A 17,215-nucleotide genomic window follows, 5' to 3' on the forward strand; every position below is an offset into this window, starting at 1 on the left:
GAATGGGCTGTTTGCGCTAAGGACTTCTGCATTTTGGTCACAACACGCTATAAAAACTGAAAACGTTTACACACTATATTCTGGTGATATAATTCAAGGTTGATTATAAAACATGATACAGATTAGAATAACTAAAAAGTCAACAGAGTAGTGATAAATAAACTAGGTTGTGATTAAGATGTGGCGATTATGATTATATGTCTTTCACAGGTCAGGAGAAGGGGGAGGGAGAGAGGGAGAGAGTGGGGAGAGGGGGAGGAAGCGAGAGAGTGGGGAGAGGGGGAGGGAGAGAGATAGTGGGGAGGTAGAGAGTGGGGAGAGAGGGAGGGAGAGAGAGGGGAGAGAGGGAGGGAGAGAGAGGGGAGAGAGAGTGGGGAGAGGGGGTTGACAGAGAAGGGGAGGGGGTTGACAGAGAAGGGGAGGGGAAGGTTGACAGAGTAGGGGAGGGGGGGTTGACAGAGAAGGGGAGGGTGAGGTTGACAGAGAAGGGGGGAGGGTTGACAGAGAAGGGGAGGGGAAGGATGACAGAGAAGGGGAGGGAAGGTTGACAGAGAAGTGGAGGGGAAGGATGACAGAGAAGTGGAGGGGAAGGATGACAGAGAAGGGGAGGGGAAGATTGACAGAGAAGGGGAGGGGAAGTTTGACAGAGGAAGAGATCTACATGAAAAAAGGACAGCCTTCATCTCTTCCTTTCCCCCCTCCATCTCTCTAATGGAGGTATATCTGTGTGTTTAATGAGCCTTTTGATGACCAGTAAGAACGGCTGCACCGAGCTAGGTGACTAAGTAGGGTGTCTATAGTAATAGGGTGTCTATAGTAGTAGGGTGTCTATAGTAGTAGGGTGTCTCCCGAAGGTGTCTCCCAAGTGGCACAGTGGTCTAAGGCACTGCATTGCAGTGCTAGCTGTGCCACTAGAGATTTTGCTACCAAAATGGGGGGGGGTCAGTAAGGAAGGGTCCAACTTCAGAGCAATGTTATTCACTCTTCAGGCGATGTTAACCAAGGGCATGCCAGTCAAAAAGGAGTCAGCAAAACCAGGGGGTCAATCCATTCAGTGGTCAAAACACAAAGTGTTGTGGAAGAGTTAGGGCCAAGGGGAAGGGGTAGTTATTTGTGAGCAAATTGGGACCCGGCGTTAATCACAGACCATGTGTCCCAAACGGCCCCCTATTGCCAACACGGTGAAATATATATAGTCACTATTATAGTGAACTATATAGGAAAAATAATAACATTTGGGACAAAGCCGACTTCCAAAAGTTAAAAAGGTGTCTGTTAAGGGGAGTGCAACCTCAGCCTGTTAAGGGGAGTGCAACCTCAGCCTGTTAAGGGGAGTGCAACCTCAGCCTGTTAAGGGGAGTGCAACCTCAGCCTGTTAAGGGAGTGCAACCTCAGCCTGTTAAGGGGAGTGCAACCTCAGCCTGTTAAGGGGAGTGCAACCTCAGCCTGTTAAGGGGAGTGCAACCTCAGCCTGTTAAGGGGAGTGCAACCTCAGCCTGTTAAGGGGAGTGCAACCTCAGCCTGTTAAGGGGAGTGCAACCTCAGCCTGTTAAGGGGAGTGCAACCTCAGCCTGTTAAGGGGAGTGCAACCTCAGCCTGTTAAGGGGAGTGCAACCTCAGCCTGTTAAGGGGAGTGCAACCTCAGCCTGTTAAGGGGAGTGCAACCTCAGCCTGTTAAGGGGAGAGCAACCTCAGCCTGTTAAGGGAGTGCAACCTCAGCCTGTTAAGGGGAGTGCAACCTCAGCCTGTTAAGGGGAGTGCAACCTCAGCCTGTTAAGGGAGTGCAACCTCAGCCTGTTAAGGGGAGTGCAACCTCAGCCTGTTAAGGGGAGTGCAACCTCAGCCTGTTAAGGGGAGTGCAACCTCAGTCTGTTAAGGGGAGTGCAACCTCAGCCTGTTAAGGGGAGTGCAACCTCAGCCTGTTAAGGGGAGTGCAACCTCAGCCTGTTAAGGGGAGTGCAACCTCAGCCTGTTAAGGGGAGTGCAACCTCAGCCTGTTAAGGGGAGTGCAACCTCAGTCTGTTAAGGGGAGTGCAACCTCAGCCTGTTAAGGGGAGTGCAACCTCAGCCTGTTAAGGGAGTGCAACCTCAGCCTGTTAAGGGGAGTGCAACCTCAGCCTGTTAAGGGGAGTGCAACCTCAGCCTGTTAAGGGGAGTGCAACCTCAGCCTGTTAAGGGGAGTGCAACCTCAGCCTGTTAAGGGGAGTGCAACCTCAGCCTGTTAAGGGGAGTGCAACCTCAGCCTGTTAAGGGAGTGCAACCTCAGCCTGTTAAGGGGAGTGCAACCTCAGCCTGTTAAGGGGAGTGCAACCTCAGCCTGTTAAGGGGAGTGCAACCTCAGCCTGTTAAGGGGAGTGCAACCTCAGCCTGTTAAGGGGAGTGCAACCTCAGCCTGTTAAGGGGAGTGCAACCTCAGCCTGTTAAGGGGAGTGCAACCTCAGCCTGTTAAGGGGAGTGCAACCTCAGCCTGTTAAGGGGAGTGCAACCTCAGCCTGTTAAGGGGAGTGCAACCTCAGCCTGTTAAGGGGAGTGCAACCTCAGCCTGTTAAGGGGAGTGCAACCTCAGCCTGTTAAGGGGAGTGCAACCTCAGCGCAAACTCTTTCACTCTTCAATCACTCAAATCAGAATTTCTTTCAGACTTCAGGAGCTGTCAACCAATCCGAATCTTGTTCAGACTTTAAGGGGCTGTCAATCAATCAATCAATCAATCAAACAAAGTGTCTGTCCATCTGAATGAGTTAGAGCAACACCAGCCAGCCAGCCAGTCCATACATGTATTCTTGACAAAACCCGGCGACCGTGCATCACGCTCATGCTCCGTGGTCGGGTTACGCTCAGTAACTGTACTTACCGGCAGTCTGGCGTGTTCTATGGCACTACCCTACGAGAAAGAGAGCAAGTAGGGGGTCAAGGGTGAAAGGTCATTTGGGAGTAGTCCCCCCCCAAAAAAAAATCTGTGGTCAAACCGCGTTCTCAATCTCATCAAATCAAAGTTTAATCAACAGTCTGATGGTAATAGAAGCTGTTCAACAGTCTGATGGTAATAGAAGCTGTTCAACAGTCTGATGGTAATAGAAGCTGTTCAACAGTCTGATGGTAATAGAAGCTGTTCAACAGTCTGATGGTAATAGAAGCTGTTCAACAGTCTGATGGTAATAGAAGCTGTTCAACAGTCTGATGGTAATAGAAGCTGTTCAACAGTCTGATGGTAATAGAAGCTGTTCAACAGTCTGATGGTAATAGAAGCTGATCAACAGTCTGATGGTCTGGTAATAGAAGCTGTTCAACAGTCTGATGGTAATAGAAGCTGTTCAACAGTCTGATGGTAATAGAAGCTGTTTAACAGTCTGATGGTAATAGAAGCTGTTCAACAGTCTGATGGTAATAGAAGCTGTTCAACAGTCTGATGGTGATAGAAGCTGTTCAACAGTCTGATGGTAATAGAAGCTGTTCAACAGTCTGATGGTAATAGAAGCTGTTCAACAGTCTGATGGTAATAGAAGCTGTTCAACAGTCTGATGGTACTAGAAGCAGTTTTTATTGTCTCTCACTCCAGCCAGCTGGTCTGCGCATGCGGCTGGTCGCGGTAGAGGGAGGAGGTGTGCGAGTGTGAGTGATGTGTGTGTGTGTGTGTGTGTGTGTGTGTATACTGATGTGTGTGTGGATCGTCTCTGTGTGTGGAAGAGTCAGGGGGTTGTAAAGTTCACAAACACACTCTCACATGCGCAGGCAGTAGAGGTCTTCACGGGTTCAACAGACCCGAAATTCAGAGATCAGACCCCGGGTCCCGTGCGGGTCCTGGTCGTAAATGTCTACTTTGAGCTCGGAATCTGGGTCGGGTCTGATATAAGCGCCACGAGTCTCGGGTAGGTGCAATTAAAATGCATTTACCGACTGGACCCGTCCTCTGTGAATATAATGTGTGTGAGTCGATGAGAACTGCGTGAGCTTCTTAACCGTGTCAGCCAATTGCAACACAATAAAACGTATAGTTTATGTCCAGCTGAAACTGGTTCCGGCTTCTCACGTCACGTGCGCCTCCTTCTGAGGAGAGCGAGAGCGAGAGCGAGAGCGAGAGCGAGAGCGAGAGCGAGAGCGAGAGAGAGAGAGAGAGAGAGAGAGAGAGAGAGAGAGAGAGAGAGAGAGAGAGAGAGAGAGAGAGAGAGAGAGAGAGAGAGAGAGAGAGAGAGAGAGGGAGAGAGAGACAGAGACAGAGACAGAGACAGAGACAGAGACAGAGACAGAGACAGAGACAGAGACAGAGACAGAGACAGAGACAGAGAGAGAGAGAGAGAGAGAGAGAGAGAGAGAGAGAGACAGAGACAGAGACAGAGACAGAGACAGAGACAGAGACAGAGACAGAGACAGAGACAGAGACAGAGACAGAGACAGAGACAGAGACAGAGACAGAGACAGAGACAGAGACAGAGACAGAGACAGAGACAGAGACAGAGACAGAGACAGAGACAGAGACAGAGAGAGAGAGAGAGAGAGAGAGAGAGAGAGAGAGAGAGAGAGAGAGAGAGAGAGAGAGAGACAGAGACAGAGACAGAGACAGAGACAGAGACAGAGACAGAGACAGAGACAGAGACAGAGACAGAGACAGAGACAGAGACAGAGACAGAGAGAGAGAGAGAGAGAGAGAGAGAGAGTGTGTGAGTGAAAGGAGCGCTGGCCTAGGTCACTATTGATGGTGAAGATGGAGGCCTTTTTCAGGGAAGTAAAAAGGAAGTTTGAGGCGAAAGAGTGAAAAGAAGCCTATGAGGGGAATGTTAGTGGACAAAGATGAGAAAAACTTTGGTGCAGCCAAATGGACTGTGTGCAACTCGCTATTCAGGTTTGATGCAATTTTCTAACTTGTATTTCTTTAATTTTTGTATTTATCATCATCTGTTTTCATTGTAATTATTGTAGGCCTATTTAATAATCTAAACCAGTTCTTTATATATGCAAAAAAAGTGTTTTGTTTCATTTTGTTGATACATTTTCGTTGGTTAAATTAAACTGTCTTTTTAATTAGGTAAAAAAATAGGCAGTTCTATAGGCCTAAGATTCTCTTCCTTAAATGTATATTTTTATATTAATATCATACAGTGGACACCTAAGCCTATAGGAGTATACATGCAATGCCCTGAAGCATTTAGTCCTCAAATCTCCGACAGCTGAACCGTGAGGTGGACAATTGTTTTAGGAAAGTAAAAACAAGACAAAACAAATATAATGTTTTGAATATGCTACACATCGAAACACAATGAAAAGTTGTGTAATTTGTTAAAAGGCAGGTTTTAACCACATGTAACTGTGGATCATGGATCGTGCCCAGTTGGAGGTTTCTTTCTCCCTCCCTTTCTACTCTGGGATGTCAACGGGTCTCTCGGCTCCGAACCAGCACGGCTCTGTTTGGGTCTGGTTTTTCCACGGGACTTTTCGGAACGGGTCTGACTGTCCTCTGGTACATTCGGAACAGGTCTTTGTTCAACAAAAAAACAAATAAATATATATATATATATATATATATATATATATATATATATATATATACACACACTGCTCAAAAAAAATAAACGGAACACTTAAACAACACAATGTAACTCCAAGTCATTCACACTTCTGTGAAATCAAACTGTCCACTTAGGAAGCAACACTGATTGACAATAAATTTCACATGCTGTTGTGCAAATGGAATAGACAACAGGTGGAAATTATAGGCAATTAGCAAGACACCCCCAATAAAGGACTGGTTTTGCAGGTGGTGACCACAGACCATTTCTCAGTTCCTATGCTTCCTGGCTGATGTTTTGGTCACTTTTGAATGTAGGCGGTGCTTTCACTCTAGTGGTAGCATGAGACGGAGTCTACAACCCACACAAGTGGCTCAGGTAGTGCAGCTCATCCAGGATGGCACATCAATGCGAGCTGTGGCAAGAAGGTTTGCTGTGTCTGTCAGCGTAGTGTCCAGAGCATGGAGGCGCTACCAGGAGACAAGCCAGTACATCAGGAGACGTGGAGGAGGCCGTAGGAGGGCAACAACCCAGCAGCAGGACTGCTACCTCCACCTTTGTGCAAGGAGGAGCAGGAGGAGCACTGCCAGAGCCCTGCAAAATGACCTCCAGCAGGCCACAAATGTGCATGTGTCTGCTCAAACGGTCAGAAACAGACTCCATGAGGGTGGTATGAGGGCCCGACGTCCACAGGTGGGGGTTGTGCTTACAGCCCAACACCGTGCAGGACGTTTGGCATTTGCCAGAGAACACCAAGATTGGCAAATTCGCCACTGGCGCCCTGTGCTCTTCACAGATGAAAGCAGGTTCACACTGAGCAGATGTGACAGACGTGACAGAGTCTGGAGACGCCATGGAGAATGTTCTGCTGCCTGCAACATCCTCCAGCAATGACCGGTTTGGCGGTGGGTCAGTCATGGTGTGGGGTGGCATTTCTTTGGGGGGCCGCACAGCCCTACATATGCTCGCCAGAGGTAGCCTGACTGCCATTAGGTACCGAGATGAGATCCTCAGACCCCTTGTGAGACCATATGCTGGTGCGGTTGGCCCTGGGTTCCTCCTAATGCAAGACAATGCTAGACCTCATGTGGCTGGAGTGTGTCAGCAGTTCCTGCAAGAGGAAGGCATTGATGCTATGGACTGGCCTGCCCGTTCCCCAGACCTGAATCCAATTGAGCACATCTGGGACATCATGTCTCGCTCCATCCACCAATGCCACGTTGCACCACAGACTGTCCAGGAGTTGGCGGATGCTTTAGTCCAGGTCTGGGAGGAGATCCCTCAGGAGACCATCCGCCACCTCATCAGGAGCATGCCCAGGCGTTGTAGGGAGGTCATACAGGCACGTGGAGGCCACACGCACTACTGAGCCTCATTTTGACTTGTTTTAAGGACATTACATCAAAGTAGGATCAGCCTGTAGTGTGGTTTTCCACTTTAATTTTGAGGGTGACTCCAAATCCAGACCTCCATGGATTGATAAATTTGACTTCCATTGATCATTTTTGTGTGATTTTGTTGTCAGCACATTCAACTATGTAAAGAAAAAAGTATTTAATAAGATTATTTCATTCATTCAGATCTAGGATGTGTTATTTTAGTGTTCCCTTAATTTTTTTGAGCAGTGTATATATATATATATATATATACACACACACACACTACAAGTCTAAAGTTTGGACACACCTACTCATTGAAAGATTTTTCTTTATTTGTACTATTTTTTTACATTTTAGAATAATAGTGAAGACATCAAAACTATGACATAACACATATGGAATCATGTAGGTACCCAAAAAAGTGTTAAACAAATCAAAATATATGTTATATTTGAGATTCTTCAAATAGCCACCCTTTGCCTTGATGACAGCTTTGCACACTCTTGGCATTCTCTCAACCAGCTTCATGAGGTAGTCACCTGGAATGTAATTTCAATTAACAGGTGTGCCTTCTAAAAAGTTAAGTTGTGGAATTTCTTTCCTTCTTAATGCGTTTGAGCCAATCAGTTGTGTTGTGACAAGGTAGGGGGGGGTATACAGAAGATAGCCCTATTTGGTAAAAGACCAAGTCCATATTATGGCAAGAACAGCTCAAATAAGCAAAGAGAAACGACAGTCCATCATTACTTTAAGACATGAATGTCAGTCAATATGGAACATTTCAAGAACTTTGAACGTTTCTTCAAGTGCAGTCGCAAAAACCATCAAGCGCTATGATGAAACTGGCTCTCATGAGGACCGCCACAGGAATGGAAGACCCAGAGTTACCTCTGCTGCAGAGGATAAATGCTTCACAGAGTTCAAGTCACAGACACATCTCAACATCAACTGTTCAGAGGGGACTGTGTGAATCAGGCCTTCATGGTCGAATTGCTGCAAAGAAACCACTACTAAAGGACACCAATAAGACGACGATACCTGATTGGGCTAAGAAACACGAGCAATGGACATTAGACCAGTGGAAATGTGTCCTTTGGTATGGAGTCCAAATTTGAGATTTTTGCTTCCAACCGCTGTGTCTTTGTAAGATGTGGTGTGGGTGAACGGACGATCTCTGCATGTGTAGTTCCCACCGTAAAGCATGGAGGAGGAGGAGGTGTTATGGTGTGGGGGTGCTTTGCTGGTGACACTGATTTATTTAGAATTCAAGGCACACTTAACCAGCATGGCTCCAACAGCATTCTGCAGCGATACGCCATCCCATCTGGTTTGCGCTTAGTGGGACTGACATTTGTTTTTCAACAGGACAATGACCCAACACACCTCCAGACTGTGTAAGGGCTATTTGACCAAGAAGGAGAGTGATGGAGTGCTGCATCAGATGACCTGGCCTCCACAATCACCCGACCTCAACCCAATTGAGATGGTTTGGGATGAATCTCAAATATAACAATATATTTTGTTTTACACTTTTTTGGTTACTACATTATTCCATATGTGTTATTTCATAGTTTTGATGTCTTCACTATTATTCTACAATGTAGAAAATAGTAAAAATAAAAGACAAACCCTGGAATGAGTAGGTGTGTCCAAACTTTTGACTGGTACTGTATATATTATTATAGGTCAAATCAAATCGTATTTGCCACATGCGCCGAATACAACAGGTGTAGACATTACCGTGAAATGCTTACTTACAGCCCTTAACCAACAATGCATTTATTTTTTAGTAAAAAAGTAAAATAAAACAACAAAAAATTGTTGAGAAAAAAAGAGCAGAAGTAAAATAAAATAACAGTAGGGAGGCTATATATACAGGGGGGTACCGGTGCAGAGTCAATGTGCGGGGGCACCGGCTAGTCGAGGTAATTGAGGTAATGTGTACATGTGGTAGAGTTAAAGTGACTATGCATAAATAATAAACAGCGTAAAAATAGGGGGTGGGGGGGCAGTGCAAGTAGTCCGGGTTGCCATGATTAGCTGTTCAGGAGTCTTATGGCTTGGGTATACAAGCTGTTGAGAAGCCTTTTGGACGTAGACTTGGCGCTCCGGTACCGCTTGCCGTGCGGTAGCAGAGAGAACAGTTTATGACTAGGGTGGCTGGAGTCTTTGACAATTTTGAGGGCCTTCTTTGACAATTTTGAGGGCCTTCCTCTGACACCGCCTGGTATAGAGGTCCTGGATGGCAGGAAGCTTGGCCCCAGTGATGTACTGGGCCGTACGCACTACCCTCTGTAGTGCCTTGCGGTCGGAGGCCGAGCAGTTGCCATACCAGGCGGTGATGCAACCAGTCAGGATGCTCTCGATGGTGCAGCTGTAGAACTTTTTGAGGATCTGAGGACCCATGCAAAATCTTTTCAGTCTCCTGAGGGGGAATAGGCTTTGTCGTGCCCTCTTCACGACTGTCTTGGTGTGTTTGGACCATGATAGTTCGTTGGTGATGTGGACACCAAGGAACTTGAAGCTCTCAACCTGTTCCACTACAGCCCAGTCGATGAGAATGGGGGCGTGCTCAGTCCTCTTTTTTTCCTGTAGTCCACAATCATCTCCTTTGTCTTGGTCACGTTGACGGAGAGGTTGTTATCCTGGCACCACACGGCCAGGTCTCTGACCTCCTCCCTATAGGCTGTCTCATCGTTGTCGGTGATCAGTCCTATCACTGTTGTGTCGTGGGCAAACTTAATGATGGTGTTGGAGTCGTGCCTGGCCATGCAGTCATGGGTGAACAGGGAGTACAGGAGGGGACTGAGCACGCACCCCTGAGGGGCCCCCGTGTTGAGGATCAGCGTGGCAGATGTGTTGTTACCGAACCTTACCACCTGGGGGCGGCCCGTCAGGAAGTCCAGGATCCAGTTGCAGAGGGAGGTGTTTAGTCCCAGGATCCTTAGCTTAGTGATGAGCTTTGAGTGCACTATGGTGTTGAACGCTGAGCTGTAGTCAATGAATAGCATTCTCACGTAGGTGTTCCTCTTGTCCAGGTGGGAAAGGACAGTGTGGAGTGCAATAGAGATTGCATTATCTGTGGATCTGTTTGGGCGGTATGCAAACTGGAGTGGGTCTAGGGTTTCTGGGATAATGGTGTTGATGTGAGCCATGACCAGCCTTTCAAAGCACTTCATGGCTACAGACGTCAGTGCTACGGGTCGGTAGACATTCAGGCAGGTTATCTTAGTGTCCTTGGGCACAGGGACTATGATGGTCTGCTTGAAACATGCTGGTATTACAGATGCTATCTGAAGAATCAAGGAACATGTTCCAGTCTGTGCTAGCAAAACAGTCCTGTAGCTTAGCGTCTGCGTCATCTGACCACTTTTCTATTAACCAAGTCACTGGTGCTTCCTGCTTTAGTTTTTGCTTATAAGCAGGAATCAGGAGGATATAGTTCTGGTCAGATTAGCCAAATGGAGGGTGAGGGAGAGCTTTGTATGCGTCTCTGTGTGTGGAGTAAAGGTGGTCTAGAGTTTGTTTTTTTCCCTCTGGTTGCACATTTAACATGCTGGTAGAAATTAGGTAGAACGGATTTAAGTTTCCCTGCATTAAAGTCCCCGGCCACTAGGAGCGCTGCATCTGGATGAGCGTTTTCCTGTTTAGTTATGGCCTTATACAGCTTATTGAGTGCAATCTTTTGTGGTGGTAAATAGACAGCTATGAAAAATATAGATGAAAACTCGCTTGGTAGATAGTGTGGTCTACAGCTTATCATAAGGTACTCTACCTCAGGCGAGCAAAACCTTGAGACTTCCTTAGTATTTGATTTTGTGCACCAGCTGTTGTTTACAAATATACACAGACCGCCACCCCTTGTCTTATCGGAGTCAGCCGTTCTATCCTGCCGATGTAGCGTATATCCCTTCAGCTGTATGTTGTCCATGTCGTTGTTCAGCCACGACTCGGTGAAAAATAAGATATTACAGTTTTTAATGTCCCGTTTGTAGGATAACCGTAATTAGGTAATCTAATTTATTTTCAAATGATTGACTCGCTCGCTGTCGTATCCTTGCAAGGCACCCCGACCTACGTCCACGATTTGTTTAATTCCATATGTGTTATTTTATAGTTTTGATGTCTTCACTATAATTCTACAATGTAGAAAATAGTAAAAATAAAGACAAACCCTGGAATGAGTAGGTGTGTCTAAACTTTTGACCGGTACTGTATATGCATATCGGGTCAGGTGGGAAAGCCACAGATCCATTTCGGAACGGGTCCAACTTTATGGACCTGTGAAGACCTCTAGTTCACACGCAAAGCTGCTATGTCATGGGGACTGCTCTCTCCGTAACAGTTGTCATGGGGACCTCTCTCTCTCTGTAACAGTTGTCATGGGGACCTCTCTCTCTCTCCGTAACAGTTGTCATGGCGACCGCTCTCTCCGTAACAGTTGTCATGGGGACCTCTCTCTCTCTGTAACAGTTGTCATGGGGACCTCTCTCTCTCTCTCTCCGTAACAGTTGTCATGGTGACCGCTCTCTCCGTAACAGTTGTCATGGGGACCTCTCTCTCTCCGTAACAGTTGTCATGGCGACCTCTCTCTCTCTCTGTAACAGTGGTCATGGTGACCTCTCTCTCTCTCTCGGTAACAGTGGTCATGGTGACCTCTCTCTCTCTCTCTCCGTAACAGTTGTCAACGGGTCAGTTTAGGATCAGTGTGTTTATGAGCGGTGTGTCACGAGGGCCATAGGTCAGGACCTGGGCACCAGCGCGAGGTGTGTGTACCAAAGACTTTGTCATAATACCAGTGCGGGACACAATGCCGGCGCTGTACCAGATTTCTCCTCTTAAAAGGGTGTGTGTGTGTGTGTCACGGGGGGGCCTGGGGTCAAGACATAGGAACCAGAAGGGCCAACCTAAAGCATCAGAGACCTAATTCCCAGCGTGAGACACATAATGCCAGCGTTGTACCGGGTTTTTACAGATCTTTCCTGTTGAACGGGACCCCTCAGCGTGGTACCTCTCTCAACTCTCCTCTCCACCTCTCCACCTCACACCACTCAGAGGTGAGATTAGGTGAAATGGGGGAACGAGACGGGGTATTACTGAACTGTTTGAGCTAGAAACACAAGCATTTAGCTAGGTATTACTGAACTGTTGGAGCTAGAAACAAGCATTTAGCTAGGTATTACTGTACAATCGTGGTCAAAAGTTGAGAATTACACAAATATACATTTTCACAAAGTCTGCTGCCTCAGTTTTTATGATTGCAATTTGCATACCAGAATGTTATGAAGAGTGATCAGATGAATTGCAATTAATTGCAAAGTCCCTCTTTGCCATGAAAATGAACTTAATCCCCAAAAAACATTTCCACTGCATTTCAGCCCTGCCACAAAAGGACCAGCTGACATCATGTCAGTGATTCTCTTGTTAACACAGGTGAGAGTGTTGACGAGGACAAGGCTGGAGATCACTCTGTCATGCTGATTGAGTTAGAATAACAGACTGGAAGCTTTAAAAGGAGGGTGGTGCTTGAAATCATTGTTCTTCCTCTGTTAACCATGGTTACCTGCAAGGAAACACGTGCCGTCATCATTGCTTTGCACAAAAGGGGCTTCACAGGCAAGGATATTGCTGCTAGTAAGATTGCACCTAAATCAACCATTTATCGGATCATCAAGAACTTCAAGGAGAGAGGTTCAATTGTTGTGAAGAAGGCTTCAGGGCACCCAAGAAAGTCCAGCAAGCGCCAGGACCGTCTCCTAAAGTTGATTCAGCTGCGGGATCGGGGCACCACCAGTGCAGAGCTTGCTCAGGAATGGCAGCAGGCAGGTGTGAGTGCATCTGCACGCACAGTGAGGCGAAGACTTTTGGAGGATGGCCTGGTGTCAAGAAGGGCAGCGAGGAAGCCACTTCTCTCCAGGAAAAACATCAGGGACAGACTGATATTCTGCAAAAGGTACAGGGATTGGACTGCTGAGGACTGGGGTAAAGTCATTTTCTCTGATGAATCCCCTTTCCGATTGTTTGGGGCATCCGGAAAAAAGCTTGTCCGGAGAAGACAAGGTGAGCGCTACCATCAGTCCTGTGTCATGCCAACAGTAAAGCATCCTGAGACCATTCATGTGTGGAGTTGCTTCTCAGCCAAGGGAGTGGGCTCACTCACAATTTTGCCTAAGAACACAGCTATGAATAAAGAATGGTACCAACACATCCTCCGACAGCAACTTCTCCCAACCATCCAAGAACAGTTTGGTGACGACCAATGCCTTTCCAGCATGATGGAGCACCTCCATTAGGCAAAAGTGATAACTAAGTGGCTCGGGGAACAAAACATCAACATTTTGGATCCATGGCCAGGAAACTCCCCAGACCTTAATCCCATTGAGAACTTGTGGTCGATCTCAAGAGGCGGGTGGACAAACAAAAACCCACAAATTTTGACAAACTCCAAGCATTGATTATGCAAGAATGAGCTGCCATCTGTCAGGATGTGGCCCAGAAGTTAATTGACAGCATGCCAGGGCGGATTGCAGAGGGCTTGAAAAAGAAGGGTCAACACTGCAAATATTGACTCTTTGCATAAACTTAATATAATTGTCAATAAAAGCCTTTGACACTTATGGAATGCTTGTAATTATACTTCAGTATACCATAGTAACATCTGACAAAAAATATCTCATAACACTGAAGCAGCAAACTTTGTGAAGACCAATACTTGTGTCATTCTCAAAACGTTTGACCACGACTGCACTGTTGGAGCTAGAAGCACAAGCATTTCGCTGCACCTGTGATGTCTGCAAATCTGTGTACGCGACCAATAACATTTGATTTGATTTTAACAAGAGTTAGGAGAGAGGAGAGTTGAAGGGAGAAGAGGGGTGATGGTGACAGCTTTATTCCAGTGAAATTAACCCCTAAAGCTTTTATCCCTTAACACTTCCAAAATGGTCACATCACAACATATTACGGACCATTCCGGAATGTTCTAGAGTGTTCTTTATGTTCCGGAGTGTCTCGCTTAGCTCCATTTCGCTTAGCACCTGAGACAAATGAGCTGGTTAGAGCGCTGGCTCAGAGGGCTCATTAGAGGCCCTGGGGGTCTTAGGGGCATGGAGGGCCAGGGAAAAGCCTCTTACGGGGCTGCCACACCACTTAGAACCAGCACCATGTGTGTTCAATGTGATCGCCTTTGGCTATGGAGGGTTGTTATGGATGCAGACTAAAGTGTGTGAGCGCGAGGGACTGCGTGCCTGTGTTTGTGTCTCAAGGTGTGTATGTGCGCGTGTGACTGTGTGTGTGTGTGTCTTCAGTGTGTGTCTGTGTCTCTGTGTGTGTGTGTGTGTGTGTGTGTGCGCCCTCGACTGCGTGCCTGTGTGTGTGTGTGTCTTCGGTGTGTGTGTGTGTGTGTGTGTGACTTCGGTGTGTGTGTGTTACGGGGGGCTATAGAGTCTATGGCTGGGTTCAAGCTGGGATTGTTAGCTAACGAGCTCTAACGAGCTAACTCTAACGAGCCAAAGCTGCTTTACGTGGAAAACAGTGGCTAGAGCCTGTATGTACAGGGGGGGTGATTCGGTGTGTGTGTTTTGGGGGGGGGTGAATTTAAATTGAGATTTTGTGTCACTGGCCAACACACGTTACCCCATCATGTCAAATTGGAATTATGTTTTTAGAAAAATGTCCTCATTAAAAATGAAAAGGTGAAATGTCGTGAGTCAATAAGTATTCAATCCCTTCGTTATGTCAAGCCTAAATAAGTTCAGGAGTAACAAAAAAAGTCACATAATATGTTGCATGGGCTCACTCTGTATGCAATAATATTGTTTAACATGATTTTTGAATGACTACCTCATCTTTGTCCCCCCACACATACAATTACAGCGCTGCATCAGATGACCTGGCCTCCACAATCCCCCGACCTCAACCAAATTGAGATGGTTTGGGATGAGTCGGACCGCAGAGTGAAGGAAAAGCAGCCAACAAGTGCTCAGCATATGTGGAAAATCATTCCAGGTGAAGCTGGTTGAGAGAATGCCAAGAGTGTGCAAAGCTGTCATCAAGGCAAAGGGTGGCTATTTGAAGAATCTCAAATATAATATATATTTTTGATTTGTTTAATTCCATATGTGTTATTTCATAGTTTTGATGTCTTCACTATTATTCTACAATGTAGAAAATAGTAAAAATAAAGACAAACCCTGGAATGAGTAGGTGTCTAAACTTTTGACTGGTACTATATATGCATATCGGGTCAGTGGGAAAGCCACAGATCCATTTCGAAACAGGTCCAACTTTTTAGACCTGTGAAGACCTCTAGTTCACACGCAAAGCTGCTATGTCATGGGGACCTCTCTCTCCCCGTAACAGTTGTCATGGGGACCTCTCTCTCCCCGTAACAGTTGTCATGGTGACCTCGCTCTCTCTCTCTCTCCGTAACAGTTGTCATGGAGACCTCTCTCTCTCTCAGTAACAGTGGTCATGGTGACCTCTCTCTCTCTCTCTCCATAACAGTTGTCATGGTGACCTCTCTCTCTATCTCCGTAACAGTGGTCATGGTGACCTCTCTCTCTCTCCGTAACAGTGGTCATGGTGACCTCTCTCTCTCTCTCTCCGTAACAGTGGTCATGGTGACCTCTCTCTCTCTCTCTCTCAGTAACAGTGGTCATGGTGACCTCTCTCTCTCTATCTCCGTAACAGTGGTCATGGTGACCTCTCTCTCTATCTCCGTAACAGTTGTCGACGGGTCAGTTTAGGATCAGTGTGTTTACGAGCGGTGTGTCACGAGGGCCATAGGTCAGGACCTGGGCACCAGCGCGGGGTGTGTGTACCAAAGACCTTGTCATAATACCAGTGCGGGACACAATGCCGGCGCTGTACCAGATTTCTCCTCTTAAAAGGGTGTGTGTGTGTGTCACGGGGGGGCCAGGGGTCAAGACATAGGAACCAGAAGGGCCAACCTAAAGCATCAAAGACCTAATTCCCAGCGTGAGACACATAATGCCAGCGTTGTACCGGGTTTTTACAGATCTTTCCTGTTGAACGGGACCCCTCAGCGTGGTACCTCTCGCAACTCTCCTCTCCACCCCACACCACTCAGAGGTGAGATTAGGTGAAATGGGGGAACGAGACGGGGGAACGAGACAGGTGTGTGTGTCCTTCTCTGTGATGTGTGTATGTGTACAGTGCCTTCAGAAAGTATTCACACCCCTTGACCTTTTCCACTTTTTGTTGCGTTACAACCTGAATTTAAATTGAGATTTAGTGTCACTGGCCAACACACGATACCCCATCATGTCAAATTGGAATTATGTTTTTAGAAAAATGTCCTCATTAAAAATGAAAAGCTGAAATGTCTTGAGTCAATAAGTATTCAAACCCTTTGGTATGGAAAGCCTACATAAATTGCATAACAAGTCACATAATAAGTTGCATGGGCTCACTGTGTGCAATAATAGTGTTTAACATGATTTCTCAATGACTACCTCATCTCTGTACCCCACAAATACAATTACACTACATCAAATCACATTTTATTTGTACATACACATGTTTAGCAGATGTTATTGCGGGTGTAGCAAAATGCTTGTGTTTCTAGCTCCAACAGTGCAGTAATATCTAACAATTTCACAACAATACACACTCATCTAAAGTAAAGGAATGGAATTAAGAAATATATAAATATTTGAACGAGCAATGACAGAGCGGCATGGACTAAGATACAGTAGAATATTATAGAATAGAATGCAGTATATACATATGAGATGAGTAGTGCAAAATATATAAACATTATTAAAGTGACTAGTGTTCCATTATTAAAGTGGCCAGTGATTTCAAGTCTATGTATATAGGGCAGCAGCCTCTAAGGTGCAGGGTTGAGTAACCGGGTGGAAGCCGGCTAGTGATGGCTATTTAACAGTCTGATGGCCTTGAGATAGAAGCTGTTTTTCAGTCTCTCAGTCCCAGCTTTGATGCACCTGTACTGACCTCGCCTTCTGGATGATAGCGGGGTGAACAGGCCGTGACTCTTGTGGTTGATGTCCTTGATTACTTTTTGGCCTTCCTGTGACATCGGGTGCTGTAGGTGTCCTGGAGGGCAGGAAGTTTCCCCCCGGTGATGTGTTGGGCAGACCGCACCACCCTCTGGAGAGCCCTGCGGTTGCGGGTGGTGCAGTTGCCATACCAGGCGGTGATACAGCCCGACAGGATGCTCTCAATTGTGCATCTGTAAAAGTTTGTGAGGGTTTTAGGTGCCAAGGGATATGTCTTCTGCATCCTGAGGTTGAAGAGGTGCTGTCAGATTGCGCCTTCTTCACCACACTGTCTGTGTGGGTGGACCATTT

The 17,215-nt window shown here is 46.5% G+C and overlaps 1 protein-coding gene across 2 annotated transcripts in view; it reads right to left on the reverse strand.

The window, feature by feature from the left end:
- The window catches only part of LOC121560069 (exocyst complex component 6B-like), a 119,369-nt gene that overhangs the window by 47,620 nt on the left and 54,534 nt on the right, over positions 1 to 17,215 (reverse strand). Inside the window, exon 14 of one of the 2 annotated variants that reach the window (XM_045215120.1) lies at positions 2,853 to 2,882. The exons of the other annotated variant lie outside the window; for it this stretch is intronic. Coding sequence (XP_045071055.1) covers positions 2,853 to 2,882 — 30 coding nt within the window. The remainder of the gene's footprint in view (positions 1 to 2,852; positions 2,883 to 17,215) is intronic. 2 annotated transcript variants of the gene reach the window in all.

This window comes from Coregonus clupeaformis, unplaced genomic scaffold (genome assembly GCF_020615455.1).
Source record: "Coregonus clupeaformis isolate EN_2021a unplaced genomic scaffold, ASM2061545v1 scaf0372, whole genome shotgun sequence".
NCBI lineage: Eukaryota > Metazoa > Chordata > Actinopteri > Salmoniformes > Salmonidae > Coregonus > Coregonus clupeaformis.